Below are 23,094 nucleotides of genomic sequence, written 5' to 3' on the forward strand. Positions count from 1 at the left end.
TGGAGGGTAGATGTGGGAGGGTTTGGGATGGATGTGATGGGTTGAAGTCACGGACTGGCCTGGTCTAAGGCATTTAATAGACTGTAAACTCACTGAAAGCATGGACTGTGGCTTAACTCCTACTTATCTCTGCTATTTATGAGATCATCTAAATGGTAAACAAATTATTTTACTTTTGAGTAGTATCCCCATCCATCAAGGGGGTTGACAGCATCTATTACACAGGATTCAATTTTTGTTTTGACCCCCTGCCCCAGGTGTTTGGTAAATTTTTATTGAGTACAAACATTGGAATTCTAGTTACAAAACTATGTGTTCTAGGGATAATAAAAGGCCCTTTGCTTTCCCCTTTATGTTACAATTTTTTAAAGTGTTGCTGTAGTTTGCAATAACTGTAGTATCCACACTGGAAGGGGCTCTCCATCTCTTCTAGTTCTATTTCATATCTTCAGGCACATTCGTTTTATAGATGAGAAAACTAAGGTACATAAAAGGGCAGAGGGTTGCCTGGTATCATATAGTGAATCAGCAGGCCAGAATCCTAGCTATACACTATATGATCATGATTAAGTCACATATAAGACTCCTGCCTCCAGGCTCTTTTTAATCCACTAGGTGTCCTTTTACCCCTGACCTCTGTGCCATTCTAATTTTGGAAAATCTATGATGATGATAACTACTGTATCATGAGCTAAGTGGTCAATGAAACCAGGTAGCGTGGCTGTTAGGTTACTCTCTATAGATCCAAGAGAAGAGAAACTAAGCAATGGTCAGATGGGAACTCTTCTGGTGGCAGACTCTGACTTCCACACACAACCCACAAACATTCATATTCTCTCTCTTTACTTAGACACACACAAACAAATACACATCCTAAGAAGCTCTTGTTTTCTTCTCCTCTCCATCAAGCATTGCTCTCCATAAAAGTCTGAGAAATACATCTACTGTGAGGTAATGATAAACATGGCTCAATGTAAGATCCCTCTCAGGGGTTCTGGCATTTTAGCAGGGATCAAAGCCACAGCAATAAGCCCACCAGTTGGATCATATACATTTTTACTGAATCCCCAAACTGGACTAGTAAAGAGGCACTGTGATAACTCCTATTATATGTGAGGACACTGAGATTTTTCCAATTATTCCTTAACACATCTGTCACACTTCATTGATGGCCTGTATCTCAAGCCTAGAGTTCAATGTAGGATCTCATTAAGTATTCACACTGAGAGGAGATGGGAGGGGGCTTTGCTTGAACTTTTGTAAACCCTAAAGAAGGCTGGATCAGATTTTATGTTGGTGGTCAAGGACGATATTCGCCCTGAAAACCACTGAGGATGTGAACATGCCCAGCTTAATCTGAAGCTTGGCAAGAATTGGGTTGTGAAGCCTCCACTCATTTTATGCTCCCACGAAGATGAGAATGAGGGTGAACAACTGGGTTTTGTGTAGCTTTCTCCTGACAAACTCAGGTTTTTTGATGAGATGTTGTAATGGGCAGCCAGTGTCCATCTGTGCTTGCTAGCACAGACCCTTTGATATTTTGGTGGTCCCAGGTCAAATTATGCTAAAGGCCAAAGCAGGACAAATTTATAACCCCTCTGCAAAGATTTTTAAAAATATATGAAAATCAAAGTAGCATTAAAAAGTCACTGGGCATGATACCAACTCGACTTCAATAAAGACAGCCAATAAAAAGAGCTAATTAAAAGAACTCTGATGACATTCATCTGAAATTTTAGATTGTTTTATGTTTTAACAAATTAACAATGGTGATAAGAGGACATTAGCAGCTTTTCTTGGGTCTCTTTGTTAACAATAACTTGAGCCTGCAGCCACAACAGGGGCTGTGGCCAAGTTTTAGCTGGCAGGCCAGCAAGGCAGTATTTTACACAATGGATGACATTTCTGAAAGCAGAGACAGAGACAAACCCAGAGTCACACATGTATTCCAACAAACAAGTTTCTGCCATTTTTAATTGTATTTAGAGCAACAAAAGATTCCAAGATTACAAAAAGAGAATAGAACACTAGCGCCTGGGGCTGGTTCTGCTGCCCAGTGGAGGCCAAGTGTCGTTGTGAGAACTGAAGCCCCGTCGAAAGACGTTTCAAGCAAAATGAATGTTTCTTAAAAAAAAACAAAAACTTTATATGATGTTTTCTTTTAAATTTTTCCCTCAGCATAAAGTAAATTCTTACATCTGGTTACATAGTCTGCTCTCTTCTGCTGCTAAATTAATCTCGAGAACAGCCCAAGAAAGTCATGTCTGAGGCACTCCCTAATCAATACTCTAGTCTAGGGAAAAGCAGAAAGGTGTCAATGAGTGGTGGGAGAAAGTATTTTTGTAGCTTGGGTCATCCCAATGGTGGGTACTCTCAGCACCTGAGTGGCTTATGGGATTGAACAACCCCACAGGCACATCACTGTAGGACAACACCAAGGGGCTAAAGCTGGGAGAGACTGCGGGCTTGGTTTATCTACTGTGCAAGGAACAGAGTTCCAAAATGTGAAGCATTAGCCCAGGAGGGCACCAGCATAGAAGCAGTATCGTTCCAGAATTCCTTTTCCTTTGGGATTGGTTGTGAGTTCCAGTATTGGTGGCCAATGGAATCTGTAGCTATGTGACAGCCTTTTAAAGTAATGCATGTGCAAACTGTTTTAAACCACAAGGGCTACTCAGACCATAGCTTCTCATTTAATTCCATAAAAAGCTAAGAGAAAAGTGGGATAAAGAAAGGAACCAACACTCTTGCTCAACTGAATTGAGGTTGGAAACCAATCAATGTGTATCATTTATTTTATGGCCAAATCTAATGGGGAAAAATCAAAGATGAGTCAAAGGCTACTTTTCCCTTTAAAACACTGCTGCTGCTGCTGCTAAGTTGCTTCAGTCATGTCCAACTCTGTGCGATCCCATAGATGGCAGCCCACCAGGCTCCTCTGTTCCTGGGATTCTCCAGGCAAAAATACTGGAGTGGGTTGCCATTTCCTTCTCCATTTAAAACGCTACCTGTTAAATTAAAATATTTACCACTTATTTTTGGAATGGGAACATTCTGAATGGTTTGTTACCTCAGCTGAAGTCTTTTTAGAGGAGTGACTAATTGTGGATTTTTCTGCCTTCACCTAGAAAAGGTTAAGGATTGGGAGGCTCTGGGCAACAGACCCCAGTGTCAATCTCTTAATTGAAGAAAAACATCCCTACCTGTGGGCAGAGATGGACCTGTATCTACAGATACACTACTTCTAGTACACTGATAATTTTTTTAACAAATAGAAACACATTTTCATTGTCAAAATCTTTACAGAACATATCCAAAATCAGAATTAGAGCACATAGACACCCAGTAGCAAGAGCACCTCAATCGCAGGTGAGTGAATTGTTTGAAATGGAGCACTTGCTCCAGGTTCCCAAGTGCAGGAAACTGCCCTTTTCTCACTGGGATGATGAAGAACAAAGAACACCATTTCTTCTTCCAGCTGCACAGGTCCCATTAGGGGGCCACTGGCTAATCGTTTGGGTGGGCCTTTGGCCCCAAGTATGGGCCTTCCATATGGTAAATCCCAGTCTGTTTCAATGGAACTTCACCACCCTTTACACATTCATCTGTCTTGGGCTAGTAAAGTGCAACACATCATGTACCCTACCCTTTTCCCTTCTCTGCTCCTTTGCAAGGCTGTGAGTCAGGCCTCAATAGGAACAGAGCTCCCTTGGTTATCTGATCAACTCAGGTGTCTTTTCCATTCTGAGAGAGCTTCTAAAATGTAGCTGTGGCCTCTCTTACAAGTACATGGTATCAGATATGACCTGGAACCAAATATAAAGGTGCAGAGAGAGGTAAAGCTATTAGAACACATTATACATATATATATATATATATATATATATATATATATATATATATAATTCAATTTTGAAATATGGATACAAATACTCATTTACAATATATTTCAACCTTCTGCCTTAAACTGCAGAGAAAGTTTTTGTGCCATTCAAAGTGGGCAGAAATGAGGATTTCTGCCTGCTGTCCCTCTAGTGCAAAATCTAATCCTTTAAACGTTCCCTTCTCAGCAAGGGCTTCACATCTTCAGATAAGCTAACATCAGAACTAGCAAACACAGTGGCCAAGACAGCTCCATTTCCAACCATTCAATGATGGAGCTTTAAGAATTTGCTCAGCAACTACTACATAAAAGGAAAGCTAGTTCTGTTTATAAAAATCACTTACTGAAAGACCCAGAATCCCATTATTTTTCAAAATTATCTCTTACTGTTCTAAACATGTATATTGTGGAGAGGAAAACCCCACAAAACTCTTATAAGTCAGTCACCAGCAAAGTCCTTTAGTCTGTTTTTGGATAGGTTACCAAAGAGGCACTAATGTTTGCTCCCTCCCTGCCCTTAAAAATTTTGGTAAATTAGCAGATACAATGTAATCTTTGGTTACATAATGTGATGCACTGTCTTTTTTTTTTTTTTGGTCTCTTTATTTTTTTTAAACTGCTTTCACAGATTTTCAAAGAGATTAGTGGTGAGAACAGACCTGCCTATAAAAGGCAGCAAGGGTAGAAACTTCCTTTTATAAGATATTGCATATGATAAATGGCTTATTTTGACTTTAAGCTTGGGATTGGATCTTGTGTTTTAGCATTCCTGATTCTCATGACCCCCTACATATAGTTGAGCATGAAGGTCACCCCCTTGGGCCCAGTGTCCTCTCACCTGGGCAACTGGCATAAAATAATTAATATTCAACCTCTTGTCTTCCCAGGGCCATGTAGGAACCATGCAGGGATAGTTACTAAGCTGTCTGAAGAGAGTCTCATGAAGTGCAACCCTAGCACAAGACTGAGAGGGAGCAGAGGGAGTGGCTTGTACTTTTGAGTCATGCCCAGTATCAAGAAAGAAAATAGGACAAGGCCATGTCTGTGCTGTGCCTAATGAAACAAACACTCAGAAGCTACTTGATGCTTACCATAAGATCATTTGTGTAGTATCAATATCATGTGGATGGTGGACCTATTTTCTCTTGAAGTACAAATAGAATATTTCTTGCTATATATGCATATATGTATATAGAAGTAGAGTATGAACAGAGAGGGATTCTAGCATCAGCGCATTATTTCTCAACCTGGAAAATCACTTCAGCAACTACCCAAAGGACAGAGTGAAACTCCTTCCCCCCACCTTTTTTACTGCCAGTTAACATATATAAAAATATATGTATTACTGATTCTTTTTTTCAAAGATATATGACAGAATCCTTCAAAAAACTCCTTTCTTGTTAAAAAAATAATGAACTCTCCAAGAACAAAGATACTGTCTGTGGCATAGAAAAGCTATGGAACAAAGTACCCAACCCCCATTTCAACTCAGAGGCCAGGCCTGGGCAAGCTGCCCAATGAGCAAGAGCTGAAACTGCCACACGACTCTTTTCCTTGACCACAGAATTTATGAACCTGGCAGCTGTCTGCTGCCCAGCACAGATGAGACTTTCTCCCTGGTGCTCCTTCTTTTTCTCTTCCTCACTCTCCATCCCCATTGAGCACTGCAAACCTTTTTGGGGATAGTCTCCATGGCTTGTCTGGTGAGTGATCCTCATCTTTAAGCTCACCAGGTGAATGGGTGTGGGTGGCCAGTCCTTCAAAGGTGAGCACAGTGTACCAACCGTATTAACTCTGCTTGTAGAGCAGAGTGCATGCAAAATGAGACTTCTGTCAATTATGCTGGCTGGAACAACAATGGCCAAAAGAAAAAAAAAATCCCCCTTTCATCTGTGGGAGACAAAGCTAAGCTAAAATCTCTTTTGCTCACTGAAACCCCAGTGCAAAAACAGTACACCTAAATATTTGTTTAGGCCATTTTCTCCTAGTCTTGCCATTTGGGAGTTCAGAGTAATCTAGTTGTTTCTGTTTTTAATTACACTGCCATTTCTGATTTTTGGCTTTCACAAGTGAAAAACATATACTCATAAAGACAAGAGTCACGATTGGGAAATCTATAAAGATGAAAACCTTGATAGCCAGAGAAATGGAAAGGAGAGCATCTAGTATTTACAAGGAGAGGTATTAGAATGATATACTCAAATCCATGTACCACAAAAGATGAGGATCATTTCAAAACATATGTAAAGGAACTATTAAAAAGTAACCTAGTTTAAATGAATAGAGTGGTGGATTTTTTTCTCTTTAAAACAGCTAAAAGTGATCCTGTAAGCCTATATAAGCCAAATGGTGTCATAACAAAGAAAAACAGAATTGTTCTATCCTACCTTATAAAGAGAACCTGTCAGCTTTAGATTTGTCCAGCAGACTTGGATTGGTATAACACACATCTTAAGTTCCCCTCTCCCTTGTTATTTAAAGAAGCTGTTTTGCAGGTTCATTTGGCTATTAATATCAGCAGAAATCAGGGGAGGAAACCCATGTAGATCATATCATGTCACTCAGAAACTATCTTCTCAACAACAAGTAGAGTGAACTAGCTGAAATGGGCAGCTTGGTGACTGGCCTCTAATTTGTTGTTTAGCAGATGAATTTAAGAGCTATGTGAAGAGGCAGTGGCCAAGATGAGAAAGTAGGTAGGCATTCCCCAGTACTCGTGACTGGGGGACAAAGTCAACAGAACAAAGGAGTGCCAAAGGACTATATGAAACCAGTGTCCCAGGAGTACACCAAGTTCATAGGTGGCAGCCCATCAGAGTCACACCAACCAGACCTTTCCAAAGGAGGCCATGGTTTGGTAGTTTCAATATTTCAGCTTCCTGTGGCCGAGAGGCAGCAACAAAGGTGGCTGAGTGAGTATGGCCAACGTTAGAGCCCAGAATCAGCAGCAGAGAAGGATGGTGAATAAACTCACCAGATGGTGCCCATCTGGCTTTAGACTTTCCTTCTGAAAACTTTTAATTTATTAGTTAGTATTATCTTGATTTCTTCTCTCTTCTTCCCCTTACTTCTGCAGGTGGATATGTTGGATGGAAAGGAGAGCATTTACAGGATTTCCGGTTCTAGTGCCTTCATTTTTCTCACCTTGGTAACAGAGTTTTCTCTTCAACACAGATCTGGGTAGCCCCTTTAGCTGCTCTGAAGGAGGAAGTGGGAATTCTTCACTTGGTGGGAAGGTGTTATCTCTGGGGGACAAGGGCAAGACGCCCAGCTTGTCCAATCCCATTGATGCCTTCTTTCCAGTTTGTTTAAGGTCTCCAGAGTTCTGAGAGTTCAGTTGATGAGAGACATATGGTAAGAAGTCTTTGAGCCTACTGGCATCTAGAGATAGACATCAAGACTGCTGACTTGCTAGCCTTCTTGGGGATGGGAGTTCTTAGCAGAGAGTCTGAACGTGCCCAAGGAGTGGACAAGTTTCACCACTGTGGCTGTAATGACGTCTGGTGAAGCTCAGGCCCACAAAACACAGAAGGGAGGATGGACGATGCTTGCAGCTGCATGGAGTCAGGCAGAAAACATTCAGGTCTCTTAAAGGTAGAGGCAAAGAAGGATCAAATCTTCAGTGTCCTAAGCAGGAGAACAGTCAAGCCACCACTTCCTTTTCCTTTGACTCTAGCCCCAGGCTCCTCCCTGGGCCACAAATGGGAAAGCAGACCTGGATCAGAATGGGGCCTTACAAAAGGTCAGATCTCCCTCTCCCTCTTGCTGGTCTGATTCTTTAGTGGAAGTGGCCAAGTTTTGGCTAAAGAGAACATTCAGTTCAAAGCTCTTAGAAAAGATATTGAAAGTCAATTTGAGGGTGGAGGCAGAGGATGCGAAAGAAAAGGGACTGGTGTGGGGAGGCATTCTCAACAGACAGGTTTTCAAACATGAAGCACATTTTTCAGTACCATGAATTGTGCTGCAGTTGAACAGCCTAGCTCTCAGGGGCCAAGGCTGTGGGCAGGTACTGGTAATCCATCTGTCTTATCTTAAATCTACCCCCCATCTACCTCAGTTCTGGGGTCACCCTGCCCTCTAATGGCAATAGCCATTGGCAGAAAATAAAGTCTCCCAGGGAGAGAGGGTTTGGGGAAAAAAAGCAGTGACACCCCATGGGCTTGCAATTTTCACCTTATTCTAGTTACTGTTGGCCTCTTTGGTAATCTGTTTGTTTTAATATTTTTAAGAGGGAAAAACCCTAATGTGTTTTTTGTTTGTTTGTTTGTCTTTTGTTTTCCCAGATACTCTTAGCTCTCTAAACTTCACGTGGCATTAGGTGAGTAAACGTTTGTGTAGCTGGCACACAGCACAGTGCTATAAACAAGCACAACTTGACACTGTGCCACATGAGGATCATCACAGATTTAAAGAAATACAACAGCATTCAAAACACAGATAAGAGCCACAGCAGGGAGTACAGTCTGAAAGTGCCATGGGAGAGTCAGATAGGGAGAGATAGAAAAGAAAGGAGGAAAAGAGAAAAAAAAAAAAAGCCCAGCAAATAGAATTCAAGAACATCTTCATGACAGACTGTACATAAATAGAGGAAATTCCCCAAGGCACTGCAGAGAAGTAGTGCAGAGTTAAAACAGGCAGAAGATATCTGAAAAAGGGAGTGAGGTGGGGTAAGAAAATGGAGGCTTCCAAAGCTTCACTGAGTGTGAAAATAGATAGGCTTGACTTTCCCGGAAAGGATCTTGGGCACTTGCACAGAGATGATCTCTGCCATCATTTCTGGAAAGTCCACGCTCACCATGTGAGACTTGATTAGCAGGTCAAAAGTGAACTGATGCAGCTCTCGTGCAATCTGCAGGGAGACAATAAAAGAGGGAGAAAACAGGGTTGACAAGGAGTTGGCTTCTTGTCAGGGTCTCCCCCACAGTCTTTGATTTCCTCCTCCTTCCTTTCATGTCCTTGGGCCTCTGTGAGTGTGTGTATGTGTTTGTGTGCATGAGTGCATGCACACACATGTGCATTAAATTGTCTCCAGGGAGTCACTGAGAGCTCCCAAGAGATCTCTTACACCACTGCAAGCTCTCTGACTCAGGACTGGGTGTTCCTTTTCCCCAGCACACACACACACACATACACACACACACTCTCTCTCTCACACACACACACACAAATGTACATGCACATGACTCAAGGAAGAGGGGGAAAACATCCAGGTCTGTTTTGTCTGCCTAAAGAACTTATCTACTCTAAGCCCCTTCTCTGAGTCCCAGTTGCTCTGTTCTCAACTCCTCCACCTCTTTCACAACATCCAGCTGGGACACTGTGACCTGTGTTCCTTTCTTCTTCATTGGATTTTCTTCCTGGACCACACTCAAAGCCAGAGGGGAATGGAAGCACCTCCCAACAGGTGGTGCCAGACCCTAGAAGAGCATATTATCACTTGGCTCTATCAGGCTACTCTCCCTGACAAAGCACCCTCCATTGTTTGCTTACAGGCTGCACAGAGTCCAGGAGCTTGGTGAGCTGGTAGAAGCGCCTTGAGCAGGATGTGGGATTTTTTCTCTTGCATGCAATGATACGATCAAGTTCCTTGATGTAGTTCATTCGAAGTTCATCAAAGAATTTTTGATTTTTCAGCCCATCCACTGGAACTGATGTGGGATGAAGACAGAATGGGGAGGGGAAGCATGCCCACGAAGGAGCATTAGACAAAGCACCAAGTTTTCTGACCACAAACTTGACCCCCACCCCCACAAGGAGGGAGCCATCGACTTGGCTTCCTGTCACTTCAGGTCTATATGCCTGGGGCCTTCAGGAAGTCTGCCAGGAAGGTCTTAGGGAGAAGGCTAGCTGGACCCAGTCTGTAGGGCATCAAGTAAATAAAATTTACTGAGCCTTTCCTTTCTCTAGTCTTTGTTTCTATACATTTCTTGGTTTTACATTATCCACAGTCCAGCTCTGAATTAGACAATTAAAATATGTGGCCTTGATTATCAAATTTTATCTCCTTTCTCCCCCATAGGGGCTAAGACAGCACTCTGCTTAGAAGAGATATTAAAGAAATATTCCTTGGCTGCCAAATAAGCCTTGTCTGAGTTGCTTACACAGACCTTGTCTTTTTGGCAGAAGAAGAAATTCCTTCCAGGAGGCAATCCCTTCTACCCTACAAGAAATATAAGGTAGTCCTTGCCTGTTTCTATGGTAGAAGCTATGGGAAAATTCAGAGACCTGCTAAAACTAGCCAAAAAGGCCTTGTCCCAAAGAAAGATTGGGGGTAGGTGGGGATCTAATAGAGGTTTGATTGTAGCAAAGAAATTGGTCTCTAGCCATGAAATTCATCCTTGTTAGGGAAAAAGATGCTAAGGGAGAGTGGAGGAGGGAGGGTGAAAGAAGAAGGGAAATATTCAGGAGCTGGCTTCTTCCTGATAATCCTTTAATGAAAAAGCACCTCTCCTCTGATCCCCTATGCCCCCTAGGGGCACTCTCTACCCTTCCAGGCACTTACTAATGCTAAAGAGCAGCAGTGCCTTCATGCACAGGAATTCCTGGGGGGTGATTTGGAGCCATCCAAATTCTTGGGAGAGGTGCCTCATTCGGACACACTGGCTGTACATCCGGGACTTGTGCATGCGGTACCTAGGAATGAAAGACACAAAGAAAAGAGAGGAGTAAGGGAAGGATTAGAATAAACCCAGAGAGAATGTCTGTGGGTGCCCTCCCCTTTCCAGTTTCTCCAAGAAGAGCTTGATGTTTCTCTTGCTGGTGCTTCAGTGACAAAGAACAGGTTGTTCTTTTTTCCCCCAAAATCATGATATCTTGATAACTACTCATCTTCCCTGGCTAGGATATGGGTTAGCACATGGAGTTTCCAGGTCCCCATACACCTCCTGTTTCCTGAGACAGGGAAAGGAAAACCTAACCAAATGAATACAATGGCACATGGTCTCCCTGACTACAGTTCTAATATTGCAGCTACAGCCAGAGTCAGAGCCTGCCTCCCAAACATTCAAACTTGAAGAATTTCTAACAGACAGGCCTTAGAAATCAACTCCTGACATAAGGACACCAGGATTCCCAAGTAGCCACACATGCTATACTAGAAATGAAATTATTTCTTTAAAAACTCTCAGAAAAAGAGATTCCCATTGCCCCTTTAAATGAGTTTCAATGCTTATCAAATCAGCCACAAAGTATTTCTGAATATCCAATCTAAATATCCCCTGCTGAAGGGGAGCTTACTCTTTCATATACTAGCTGTTCCTTACCACAGTTTGGGAGTTATAAAAACGTACGAGCTGCCTTTATTATAGTGACTTGTGAACAGATCACCACATTATCACCCATAAATTATATAGGGAAGTAGCCATGGCTTGGACAGCTTCTTGGGGAGAGAAACATCTCTGTTCCATGACTGACTGTGACAAGCCTGTAAGAGAAGATACACTGATACACCATTCTTCTGCTAGTAGAACTTCCTGGTCTTCAGCACATCAGAAATTGTGTGTGTGTGTGTGTATGAGAGTGTGTGTGTGTGTGTGTGTGTGTGTGTGTGTGTGTGTGTGTGTGAGAGAGAGAGAGAGAGAGAGACAGAGAGAGGCGGGGAGGAGGAGAGAGAGAAATTGATTTTATATCTTATAAAGAAAGGAAAGGGAATTTGACACTCACTTAAGTAGTGAGGAAAAAGACCACTGAGATTGGTCCTGAAGCTTATGGTTTGACATTTTGGTCCCCAAACCACTAGCTTCATTGACAGGCTGAGCAGGCCTGATACTGGCTGGGTGGAAGCTCAGAATCCTATCTCAGATAGATCTTGGCTGGCCTAGAGAAAGAGGGAAAAGAAGGAGCAGATAGTGCAGAAGCATTTAATGAAGGCTGGAGCCCAACTAGAAAAAGGAAGTGTTTAGACACTGAAAGTGTTAGTTGGTCAGTGGTGTCTGTCAGTGGGACAACAGAGGAAGAGATGGTCCGATGGCATCACCAACTCAATGGACATGAGTTTGAGTATGCTCTGGGAGTTGGTGATGGACAGGGAAGCCTAGCATACTGCAGTCCATGGGGTCAGCAAATAGTTGGACACGACTGAGTGACTGAACTGAACTGAACTGAGGCAGGTACCAGGGATGTTAAACACATTCCAACATGTAAGAATGTATTACACAATGAAAAACCATTCCTCAGGAAAAGTCAATCCCCATTGAGAAGCATTGGTTTAGATGATTCTAGGGATTTTAAGAGCTCTAACATAGTCAGTTCCTATAAGAGGAAGGGGACCTGATATTTCAGGAGTCCTGGGGCTTCATGGAGGGCCCTGACTCTGTGTGGAATCTTATAGTACCTTTTGATGAGGTACAGGGAAGTGGACTAGAAAGCTGAGGTAGGGTGCCACAGAGGTGGAAGAGGAAATGAAGATTTAGAAAATAGCCAATTATCACTTTACAAAGGTTCAAAGGTCTTTGGGCTCTGGATGGGGTAGGTGCCCAATAGTTGATTTAATCACTGGAGCACAGCAAGAGGAGAACAGGAAAAGGGCTTTTTAAGGCCTGACCCAGAAGATGGCATCATAGGTACCTCTTTGGATATCTGGAAACCATAAATCAGGTTGTGCCAAAAGCTCAATGGTTATTCTTAGCTTCTGGCTACCAGGGCTGGCTGAGTTGGAAGAGGGCAGCTGGGGACACTTATTTTCCCCCATATGGCATTGCTGTAATGGGAGGAACCACTGGCCTGTAGATTTTATTTTAAGGTTCTTCTGGGTTAGAGGGCTGGAAGAGAGGAAAGGTCAATTCCTTCCCTGATTAAAGGGGTTCTCTATGGTGAGAAACCAGAGATCAAATTGCCAACATTTGGTGGATCATAGAGAAAGCAAGGTAATTCTAGAAAAACATCTACTACTGTTTCATTGACTATGCTAAAGCCTTTGACTATGTGGATCACAACAAACTGCAGACAATTCTTAAAGAAATGGGAATATCAGACTATCTTACCTGTCTCTTGAGAAACCTGTATGCAAGTCAAGAAACAACAGTCAGAGCCAGACATGGAACTACAGACTGATTCAAAACTGGGAAAAGAATATAACAAGGCTGTATATAATCACCATGCTTATTTAACTTATATCCAGAGTACATCATTCAAAATGCCAATCTGAATGAATCACAAACTGGAATCAAGATTGCTGGGAGAAATATCAACAACCTAAGATATGCAGATGATGCCACTCTAATGGAAGGGAGTGAAGAGGAACTAAAGAGCCTCTTGATGAAGGTGAAATAGGAGAGTGAAAAAGCTGGCTTAGAACTCAACATTCAAAAAACTAAGATCATGGCATCTGGTCCCATCACTTCATGGCAAGTAGAAGGGGAAAAAAGTAGAAGCAGTGTGACAGACTTTATTTTCTTGGGCTCCAAAATCACTGCAGATGGTGACTGCAGCCATGAAATTAAAAGATGATGTTCCTTGGAAGGAAAGCTATGACAAACCTAGACAGTGTATTAAAAGTAGAGATATCACTTTGCCAACAAATGTCTGTTTAGTCAAAGCTATCATTTTTCCAGTAGTCATGTACGGATGTGAGAGTTGGACCGTAAAGAAGGCTGAGCACCGAAGAATTAATGCTTTTGAATTGTGGTGTGGGAGAAGACTCTTGAGAGTCCCTTGGGCTGCAAGGAGATAAAACCAATCAATCTTAAAGGAAATCAACCCTGAATATTCATTGGAAGGACTAAAGCTGAAACTAATACTTTGGCCACCTGATGTGAAGACCTGATTCATTGGAAAAGATCCAGATGCTGGGAAAGACTGAAGGCAAAGAAGAAGGGGGCGGCAGAAGATGAGATGGTTAGATAGCATTCAGTGGACATGAATTTGAGCAAACTCCAGGAGATAATGAAAGACAAGGGAGTCTGATGTGCTTCAGTCCATGGTGTCACAAGGAGTCACACACGACTCCTGCAACTGAACAACAACATTCACAATAACATGAGGGACCTCAAATAGAGACACAGAAACGATTATCACTACTAGGAAAAGAGAATATTGGAAAGGTACTTCTTTTTATTTCTTGCCCATTGTGAGCCAGACATTTCACATCCATTAGCTCCTATTTTAGTTGTCAAAACAAACCATTGAAGGAAGTTTTATTTTATGAACAGCTGAGGAAACTGTTAACCAGAGAATGATGTAGGAAATAATACAACAGAGGTTTCAGTTAAGAAAAGTATACTAAAATTTGAGCTCTTGGCTAAATTTATGAAGGATAAATAGAGCTGGTGGGCAGGGCAAGTATTAATTAAACTCGTTTTTAAGAAGAAGGAACTGTCTGGGCCAAGGTCACATGCCAAAAAATGGTGGAGTTGCTCTTCTTCATCACTTACCACCAGGAGGCAGTATAAAAGCTGGGAGTTACACAGTCATACTTTGAATTCTGTTGCCAACATGCACTATTTAACATTGTTGGATGAATCACTATTTTGTTGAGCCTAATTTCCCCCATCCATTAAAAAATATTTTAAATTTATGATAACTTGATTTCACCATTAAAATGTGGGCTCAATGAGAAAGAATTAGGAAAATATCTAGTATAGTCCTGGCACATAGGAGTTTCTCAACAAAAGGTGACTGGCAGTTGCTTTTGGTGGTAGCAAAGGGACCAAGGGAGCTTCAGCCTTCAGATCTAGAGTGTTTCTGTTCACTCCTTATTTTGCCCAGAACGAAGGAGAAGGACCCTGTTATGAGGGTCTGAGATAAGCTAAAAGCAGGTCAGAAGCACTGCCAAATTACCAGGATTGTGTCTTGATCAGGAAACGTGATGGCCTTCCCCCCTTCCTCCTATCAATTGGCCTTTCAGCTGGGCAAAGCCACGTTAGACTGAATAGGTTGGCTAGGCCTCTACTGCCTCATGTAAAGGTCAAATGTAATAACTCTCACCATTACTTCCATTACCATCATCGCCACAAACCAGGTCTGTGTCTATGTGAGTTCTGGGCCCATAAGCACTTACTCATTGAAAACCAGGTCAGGGGCAAAGTAGAGCATCCTGGAGTTGACATTGGTGAAGGACCGCCAGCCCATGGCAAACACCATAAGCCCCATCCAGGAGTACTGAATGACTGCCATCTGGTCGTCCACGTGCAAGTTGCGGAAGCCTGGAGATAGGACAGAGGCAATGGTCAGACTGAGCACTGATGGTCTAAGTGAAGTCTGGGACTCTGCTGGGCTGAGAATTTCTGGTACTGCGGCTGCCCCTGAGGAGACCCAGGGACCATCAATGCTGGGGAGTAAAAGGAGAACAGATTATATGGTGGGGATAATTATTTGTGCTCCCTAATTCATTAAGCTGCTCGAAAGAGATGGTAATGGAGGCAAAAAGTGCACTGCCCACTGGAAGAGAATAATAATCTAACACTGACTGCTTACAATGAATTAACTTTATTATAAGTATATTACTTATATTAATTCATTTAATACTCACAACAATCCAATAAAGTGTATATTTTCGTGCCCAGTCTGTGAATCAGTAAAAGTGAGTCACAGAAAAGTTAAAGAATTTGTCCAAGATCATAAGGCTAGTAACTGGCAGATCAAGTTCCAAAGCTGGTCTGATTCCAAAGCCCATGCTCTTGATCTTCAGAAAGGTTCACTGACTTTCTGAAGATGCAGTGTAATAATCATTTTTCTCACATGAACAGCATTTTTCATTTTACAAAGCTCTTTTCTAGCTATAATCTTGTTTGTACCCTCTAACAACCCTGGAAAAGGGATACTATTACATATCAGCATATGGTGAAATGCCTTTGACGGCCATGCCTTCTCCTTCTTCACCTTCAGGCTTCATCTCTTTTCTCCAATCCTTTTCCTGCCTCCCACTTCCTCTCCATTATTTTCTATTCAACAAGTACCTGGCACTGCTAGTTTCCTACCCTACTGCCATTTCTGCCAACTGCCATTATGTATACACAAACAGGCTCTTTATGACCTACCTTCTTAAACTAACTTCTTAACATTTATCTTCTCATAATTTAGGTTCTAGCTATTCTGAAAAACCCACAATTTGCTGAACACATATACTTCATGCCTCTAAATCTCTGCTATCTCTGCAAAGGCAGTTGTCTTTCCCTAGAATGTATTCTTCCCTTCCCACACTTTCCATCTGATAAATACCTACTCATCTTTCAAGTATTCACTGGAAGGCTACTTTCTCTGTGAAGCCTCTTCCAATACATCCAAGCAGAAGACCTATTGATTCTTCTTTTACCATCTTATTGAATCTTAAGTAGTTCCATCTAATTATAGCACTCATTACACTGCACTGGAATTTATTTATGCACATATCTGTCTACTCCACAAGACTTAGAGTTTCTTGATGACAAGGACCATCCCCTTTTTTCATTTTTTCCTCCCTAGTATATAATACAGCTCAGGTATTTGAGTATGAGTTTGAGAAATATTAATTAAACATATTAAGGACTCTCATTTTTTTTTCATTTTATAAACTGAGAATTAGATGATCTTCAAATTGCCTCCCTTAAACTCGGAGAACAGAGGTTCCCAAATGCTGCCTCCACAAATAGGTTCTACATAGGTAGAACAGATATGGCTCTGCTCTCTGGAGGTTTCCAAACAGTTGCATACTTAGAGTATCACCTCAGAGCTTATCCCTTAACAGTACCCCCTTTAACTTCTCCCTAACAGATCCAGGATTATCTAAAATTTTGTCTTGCTATACCTCATTATAAATGCTTACATGAATTTAGATAATGCTTCTAATTTTCCTGATGATGACCTCATTTAGCTCTCACAATTACCCTGGAGTGTGGGCAGTGTGACACCTATTTTGGAAATAAGGAAACCGAAAGCCAGAGAAGTCACAGCTCAAAACTACCAAGGTCACAAGTTTTTCTTAGTCATAGGGTCAGGTCTGAAATCTACGCTCTCTAGATACATTGTTCTGTTTGGTTGGTCCTTGCCACACACACACTATATTTCCCTTAGGTCCCAAGTCTACCAGACATCAGGGATGTTAGAGTTCCTCACATCACCACCCTTGACGGCAATCAAACCTCCCAGTCATGTGCCTCCCACCTTCACTGGTAGTGATATGCTAACAGACTAGTTGCAGCCTCAGACACCAGAGTATTTCCTGCCTGAAGCCCTTCTGTAGAACAGAATGTCTGGGATGGACTCTTTCCAGTAGGAGACAAAAAGCCAGGGTCAAGCACATAACATCCAAGAATCTCTTTGGGAGGGGTCCAGGAGCTTGAACCTTGAACCTCTGTGGTGGATGGCAGTGGGAATCAAAGAAAGCCTTGGATGGTGACGGTGTGAATATGAGGGTTCATGGAAGTATGAGGATTAAACTGTACTAGTAACAAGGAAGTCATCAATACTAATGATTTTTTTCCTTCACTGAGATGTCAGAGAACTAACAGAGAAAAACGGGATAGCTTAGTTTGGCTTAATACTAGTTAATGATCCTTAGTGAGAGCTGCTTAGAACTCAAACCTAATTACTATGTACACATCAGCAACAGAGCAGGCTAAGTTTCCTATAGGTCTAATCTCATTATAATACCTAACTCTGTTCTCCAATGTCCAGCCTTTGAAAAGGCCTGCTCAGATAGTATGCTGTGAAGGCATGAGTTGAGGAAACACTAGCTTCAGCCTACAGGTTTCCTTCAACATACATTCACTCAACTCCTATTTGGCACTGCATCAGGCTCTTTTGGAAAAACAGAGAGAAGTCATTTTCAAGTTTTGAAACACACCAAACAGGTTAGGGAGCAGAGGCAGTTTCTTGGAGACTCTGTTTTCTCAGGAGAATCCAGTTAACATCACTTCTTAGCAATCGTGAGCAAAAATCTCTGGAAGAACATGCCTAAAGAAAGGTCAATTAGGAAATATTTGCAGCTTTAGTGCACCTGACAGCCAAGGTCTTCAAAGAAGACAATTCATCTTTGGGACCTATGAATGTACTTCTAGGCAAAGTTAGTGGTGGTTTAAAATGATTTTAGTGGTTTAGTTCTCAACCTTTATAATAATGACCCACTATTTACAGAAACTCTTCTATGTTCCAGCTATTGTACTCTTCATACATAATTTCTATGTTGATAACAATCTGCAAGGTAGCAACTGCTCTACCACCTCTACAAACAAGGAAATGGAAGTACGTGCAGACACGTGATTTGCTCAAAGTCATGCTAGTGTATAGCTAAGATGCCAAGCCAGATACATCTGATTATAAATATACTGTGTGCATACAATCTACTCACTCTCTCTCAATAGTTATCATTTATTAATGTGATGGTGCCATACAAGGCAATTTACATGTACTATCATTATCAAAGAAAGCTTCACAACAAAATTTATATGAGTAGGTACCAGCACAGTGCTTCTCAAAGGACAAGAGCTCAGTCTGTTCAATGAGCAAATAACTTGAATTAGTAGATGATTATTGATAACATGAATAACAGTTCTAATGAATGTGGTACTCAGCTTTCTTTTGAAGCTATTCTTTTAAATGACTCAGGATCAAGGATCATTTCCTTGGACAAGCTGGATGGTGAACTGATATTAACTCGCAGACTTGTTAATGTAAGGAAACAGCTTCTCACCCTGAAGGTTGGGCTGAGGAGATCCAGTGACTCCAAGTTACACAAATTCTGTCATAATGATTTGTACTAGGTTATTGCTAAGACTGGAAATCAGAGGGTGTGAACTCAAGTTATGGCTGTATTTGTTAAGTCCCCAAATTGAACAAGTTAATTTACCACTTTGAAACTTGTCATATGAAATGGGAGTAAAAGCCCCTATGGTTCATAGAACTGCTATAAGGATTAAGTGGAATCATATGTAAGAAAAAGTTATGTAGCCTATAAAATGGGACTATTAGGTGTCTGGCAACTGCTTGGAAAGATTAAACTGAATCTCTGTTCAGTTCAGCTCAGTTCAGTCTGCTTAGTCATGTCTGACTCTTTGCAACCCCATGGACTGCAGCACACCAGGCCTCCCTGTCCATCACCAACTCCTGGAGTTTACTCAAACTCATGTCCATTGAGTCGGTGATGCCATCCAATCATTTCATCCTCTGTCATCCCCTTCTCTTCCCACCTTCAATCTTTCCCAGCATCAGGGTCTTTTCAAATAAGTCAGTTCTTCCCAACAGGTGGCCAAAATATTGTCTAACAGAATCTCTGTTAGACATATAACATCAAGACACTCAGCTGAATAACTGATAAGAATTAAAGTAACTTTTAATTTTATTAATATTATTTTTTTATTTTTCTTCCCTGTGTGAACTCTGTTTTTGGCACAGTGCATACACAGTGTCCTTGGGCCTTCTTCCCAGGGATTTTATTGGCTAGTCAACCTCAGATTTCCAAGCTAAGAAGGTGTTAGGGACAATCTGGTGCTTGTATCTGGGCCTTGTGAATTGGAAAGAGAAAAAAGGGGCTTGACAGTCAACATGAAATGTCTTCCACGTTATGACCCAACTGGCTTTGGATAACTTGGTCCCTCACTGTAAAACCCAAGGCTAGAGATCTACAAGGGTGCTACACAGACTATGGGGTAGAATTCGATGAGGAGGGAATTTGGACTTAGGAGGGGACCTGGGCTCAAGTTCGGGCCCTGCTATCTTCTGAATGTGCAACTGTAGGGCAAACATCAACTCTCAGAGCTTCATTCTTTATCTATAAAATAGGGAAAAGAATCCCTACTTTAAAGAATTCTTATGAGGATCAAATCAGGTCATACACATGAAACTGCTCTGTTCAATAGAAATTTCCAATTGATTGGCAGTTATTATTAAAAGGCAGGTTAATCTTTGATTCTGCAAGAAGAGATTTGGTTGTTGATGATTCAGAAGAATCTTTCAATCATGGGAGTTTAGGATTAAGAGAATCCTTAAAGAGTTTATGCTTCACTTGTTTCCACATTGTGTTCCCTAGAGCCCTAAGATTCTGTAAGAGTGATCTGAGGCTTCTCCAGGCGGAGTGAGGGAGAGGCACTGGCTCAAAATCAACCAGCTCCACTTGGATGTGTACCATGTTTTTGAGAAACAAAGAGTTTGGCTGCTAAAGGAACATTTGTGAATCATTGGATGTGATGTGAGGCATATGGGGTAGAGGATCTCTGATGCTTCTTTAAACTCTAATATTTGAATAATTATTTCTTTCCAAACAACAGATGGCCAAGGGAGGAAGTGAGTTCCTCATCACTGGAGGTAAACTTGCAGGAGTTAGACAAACACTTCATATTTCTTTCACTATCACTTAATATACTCTTCCACTATGGTGATCCTATTTTGTTAAGGATTAATAAAATCCTTATTTTATATATTTTTTTTCTTTTTTGGTCACACCGTGCAGCCTATGGGATCTTAGTTCCTCAACCAGGGATTGGACCCATGCCCTCAGTGAAAGCACAGAGTCTTAACCACTGGACTTCCGGGGAATTCCCTAAGATAGTTTTAAGAGCACTTATCAGGGAATTCCCTTGAAGTAAAACTGGAAAACTATTAACGGAGTCCAAACCACTTTTCACATATTTATACATATGGAAAAACAGACCAGGAAAGGGAAGGGGTCATATAATGAGTTACCAGCAGAGCTAAGGCTAGAACCCAAGTGTTCTGACTTCCAACCCCATGTTCCTTCTACCATACCATATTATAAGAGTTCCCATGGTATGGGTCCTAACTAATAGTCAAAACAGATTATCAGTTAGGTTCAAGATTATCTTTGGAGTGAACTTGTGTATGCACATGTAGAAGAGCATCTTAAGGAATATAAGGGTATGTCTGTGTGATCCATGATTATGAGGAAATTTGCTGATTAAATCTGTGGGTTGAACATGATTGTTATGTGCTGATGTGAGGCATATGGGATACTCAGTAATGCTGTTCTTCTTGATTTTTGAGTTTCCTTATTTTTAACATGGGGATTTTTACCATTCTTTCCCCTCACAAGGTTATGGTGAGGATTGCATGAGTTAACAGATGGGAAAGGAACAGATGTGGTGCCTGGCCCAAAGGAACATTCACTAAATATGATATCCCATATCCCATGCCCCCACTTACCAGGCAAGGCCTTGGCCCACTTGACCACATGTACAAGCTGTCTTTCGCCCAGTTCATTGAGGCTAGAGAGTAAAGCTGCGAAGGAGTCAGGCTGGTTGTTGTCATGTCCAGCACACACCACCCCTGGCTCAATGGCTTCCAGGACATTCAGAAAGATGGGCTGACACTCATAGCCTTCAATATGTGACACTGTCAGCTTCTGGGCTGGTTCCTCATTGGGGCTGGTGGCATTGGAAGCCTCCCCTTCCTCCTGTAGCTTCAGATTCCCAAGTTTCTTCAGTTTCCGGGCTATTGGGAAAGAAGGGAAAGTTGGATTTATTACCAGTGGCAAAAAACACACAGCACAGCTACCCTGTTAGAAAAGCTGCTTGAGCTAAGAAAACAAGTATGATCATTTTTCCTGATCACAGACTCTCAACTCCTCAAGGACAAGTGTACATTTTAACCACTGGTTGAATGAATGGTTCATCATTCTAAATTCCTACTAAACTCAAACCTTCATATCTTGCTTTCTCCTTTATCTTCTTGCCAGACATACCTAGTATATCTTTGGATTGGGCTCTGCCTAAATACAGTCTCCAGTATTCATACTTTGAATCTTTAATTAAATCATTACTAATATATTCATGGTTCACTCATTCATTCAACATATATCCATTGTTAAGGCTTACTTCTGAGTGACAAAAAGAACACAGGCCCTAACCAGTTTGGGAGAGGAAAAATAAATGCCCACTAAAAAATCTAGCAGTTAGAAAATGTCAAACTGGTGGATGTTATAACACGGGTATTAACAAAAGAGGAAGGCAACAATCTTTCTGCATAGGTGGGGTCAGGAAGAGATTATGGTGACATTTTACCTGGACCTTGAAGAATAGCAAGGACTTCACCAGGCAGAGAGGGATGGAAAGGGCATAAACAAAAGCACTGAGAGTTTAAGGGAAAAAGAGACCAGTGTGGCTGGAGTGTATATTTTACGTGTGGGTAGAATGGCTATTTATGAGGTTGAAAATAATGATGGCATTTGACTTTGAAGGAACATGTGTAACATATTAAGAAATTTGGGTCTTATCACACATGTGATAGGCAAATATGGAACATTTTAAATCAAGAGAATGATGTACTTGTGTCTATGTCCAGCATGTCTAGCAGATTGCTAGGAAAGGAGACCAGAAAGGCAGATCTATTGAAGAAGGACTAGAATTGTTATATCATCCCACTTTGGGGTAAATAAATGGGAATTTTCTGGTGTTGCAGCATTTCTCACTTCAACTGTAACGGCCCAAGTTATTGTTAGATATTTACACTTATAGTTGAACATACATTGCAACACATATATTGATTTTCTTCTTTAGTAAAGGAGAGAGGGGAAAGCTGAATTCTGAAATCCCCAGCTGTATCAAAGACATAACAGAATGTCCCTGCCTTTATAATCTGCCTGTAAAATGGGAACTGTGCTAGGAAGCATCCATTAAAAAGGATGATATCAATAGAAATAATGTTATTTTAAAAAGCAACAATAATCTAAAACTAAAATCTTAAGAACCATCCCCCTCCATGCTCTCATACACATAATTTAGAGGTCCTTGAGCATCCTGATGTTTACTTTGTGCTATTTTCCTTAGCATTTATATTGGCAGAAATATAAATAATTGAAAAGGTCATAACTCTGATGTCTAGCATAGACAGTTGCACTGGGGCAGACCATAAACCACTTTATCTCTAATCTATTTAAATAATAATAATAAATTTTAAAAGGTATACAACAAAGAGAGCCGCTGATTGCTCAATTTTAATGGATGAATACAACAAAACCTGTTGCTGATCTGTTTCTGGCTCCTGCAAAAAAAAAAAAAAAAGATACTTAGCTGGAACTGGCTTTCAGCTTTAATTAGAAAAATAAGTCTTGCAATGCAAACTTCAATCATAGTGCAACTCAGTAAATCAATGAAAGAATGAATCACATGTTTGGATTAACAACCAGGATAGAGGAGGAGAAAATAGAGGGGTTGGTGCTACAAGAGGAGCACAGTGAAGAACTCAGGGTAAAATAACAAGGGAACCTGGAAAATCAACACAGAGTTCAAGATGACCTTGTCCAACAATCATTTCTGCAAGGCTTGGGCACAGTCAGTAATAAGGAG

The 23,094-nt window shown here is 41.3% G+C and overlaps 1 protein-coding gene across 2 annotated transcripts in view; it reads right to left on the reverse strand.

Annotated features, from left to right (window-relative positions):
• Window positions 1-1,946: 1,946 nt before the first annotated feature.
• The window catches only part of AR (androgen receptor), a 185,790-nt gene continuing 164,642 nt past the window's right edge, over window positions 1,947-23,094 (reverse strand). The window contains exons 4-8 of one of the 2 annotated variants that reach the window (XM_043458522.1): window positions 20,954-21,241; window positions 14,880-15,024; window positions 10,386-10,516; window positions 9,374-9,531; window positions 1,947-8,732 (exon numbers count right to left, since the gene is read on the reverse strand). In XM_043458522.1, coding sequence (XP_043314457.1) covers window positions 8,577-8,732; window positions 9,374-9,531; window positions 10,386-10,516; window positions 14,880-15,024; window positions 20,954-21,241 — 878 coding nt within the window. In that variant the 3' untranslated portion in view covers window positions 1,947-8,576. The remainder of the gene's footprint in view (window positions 8,733-9,373; window positions 9,532-10,385; window positions 10,517-14,879; window positions 15,025-20,953; window positions 21,242-23,094) is intronic. The other variant, XM_043458523.1, reaches the window with a different exon arrangement.

Source organism: Cervus canadensis, chromosome X, assembly GCF_019320065.1.
Source record: "Cervus canadensis isolate Bull #8, Minnesota chromosome X, ASM1932006v1, whole genome shotgun sequence".
NCBI lineage: Eukaryota > Metazoa > Chordata > Mammalia > Artiodactyla > Cervidae > Cervus > Cervus canadensis.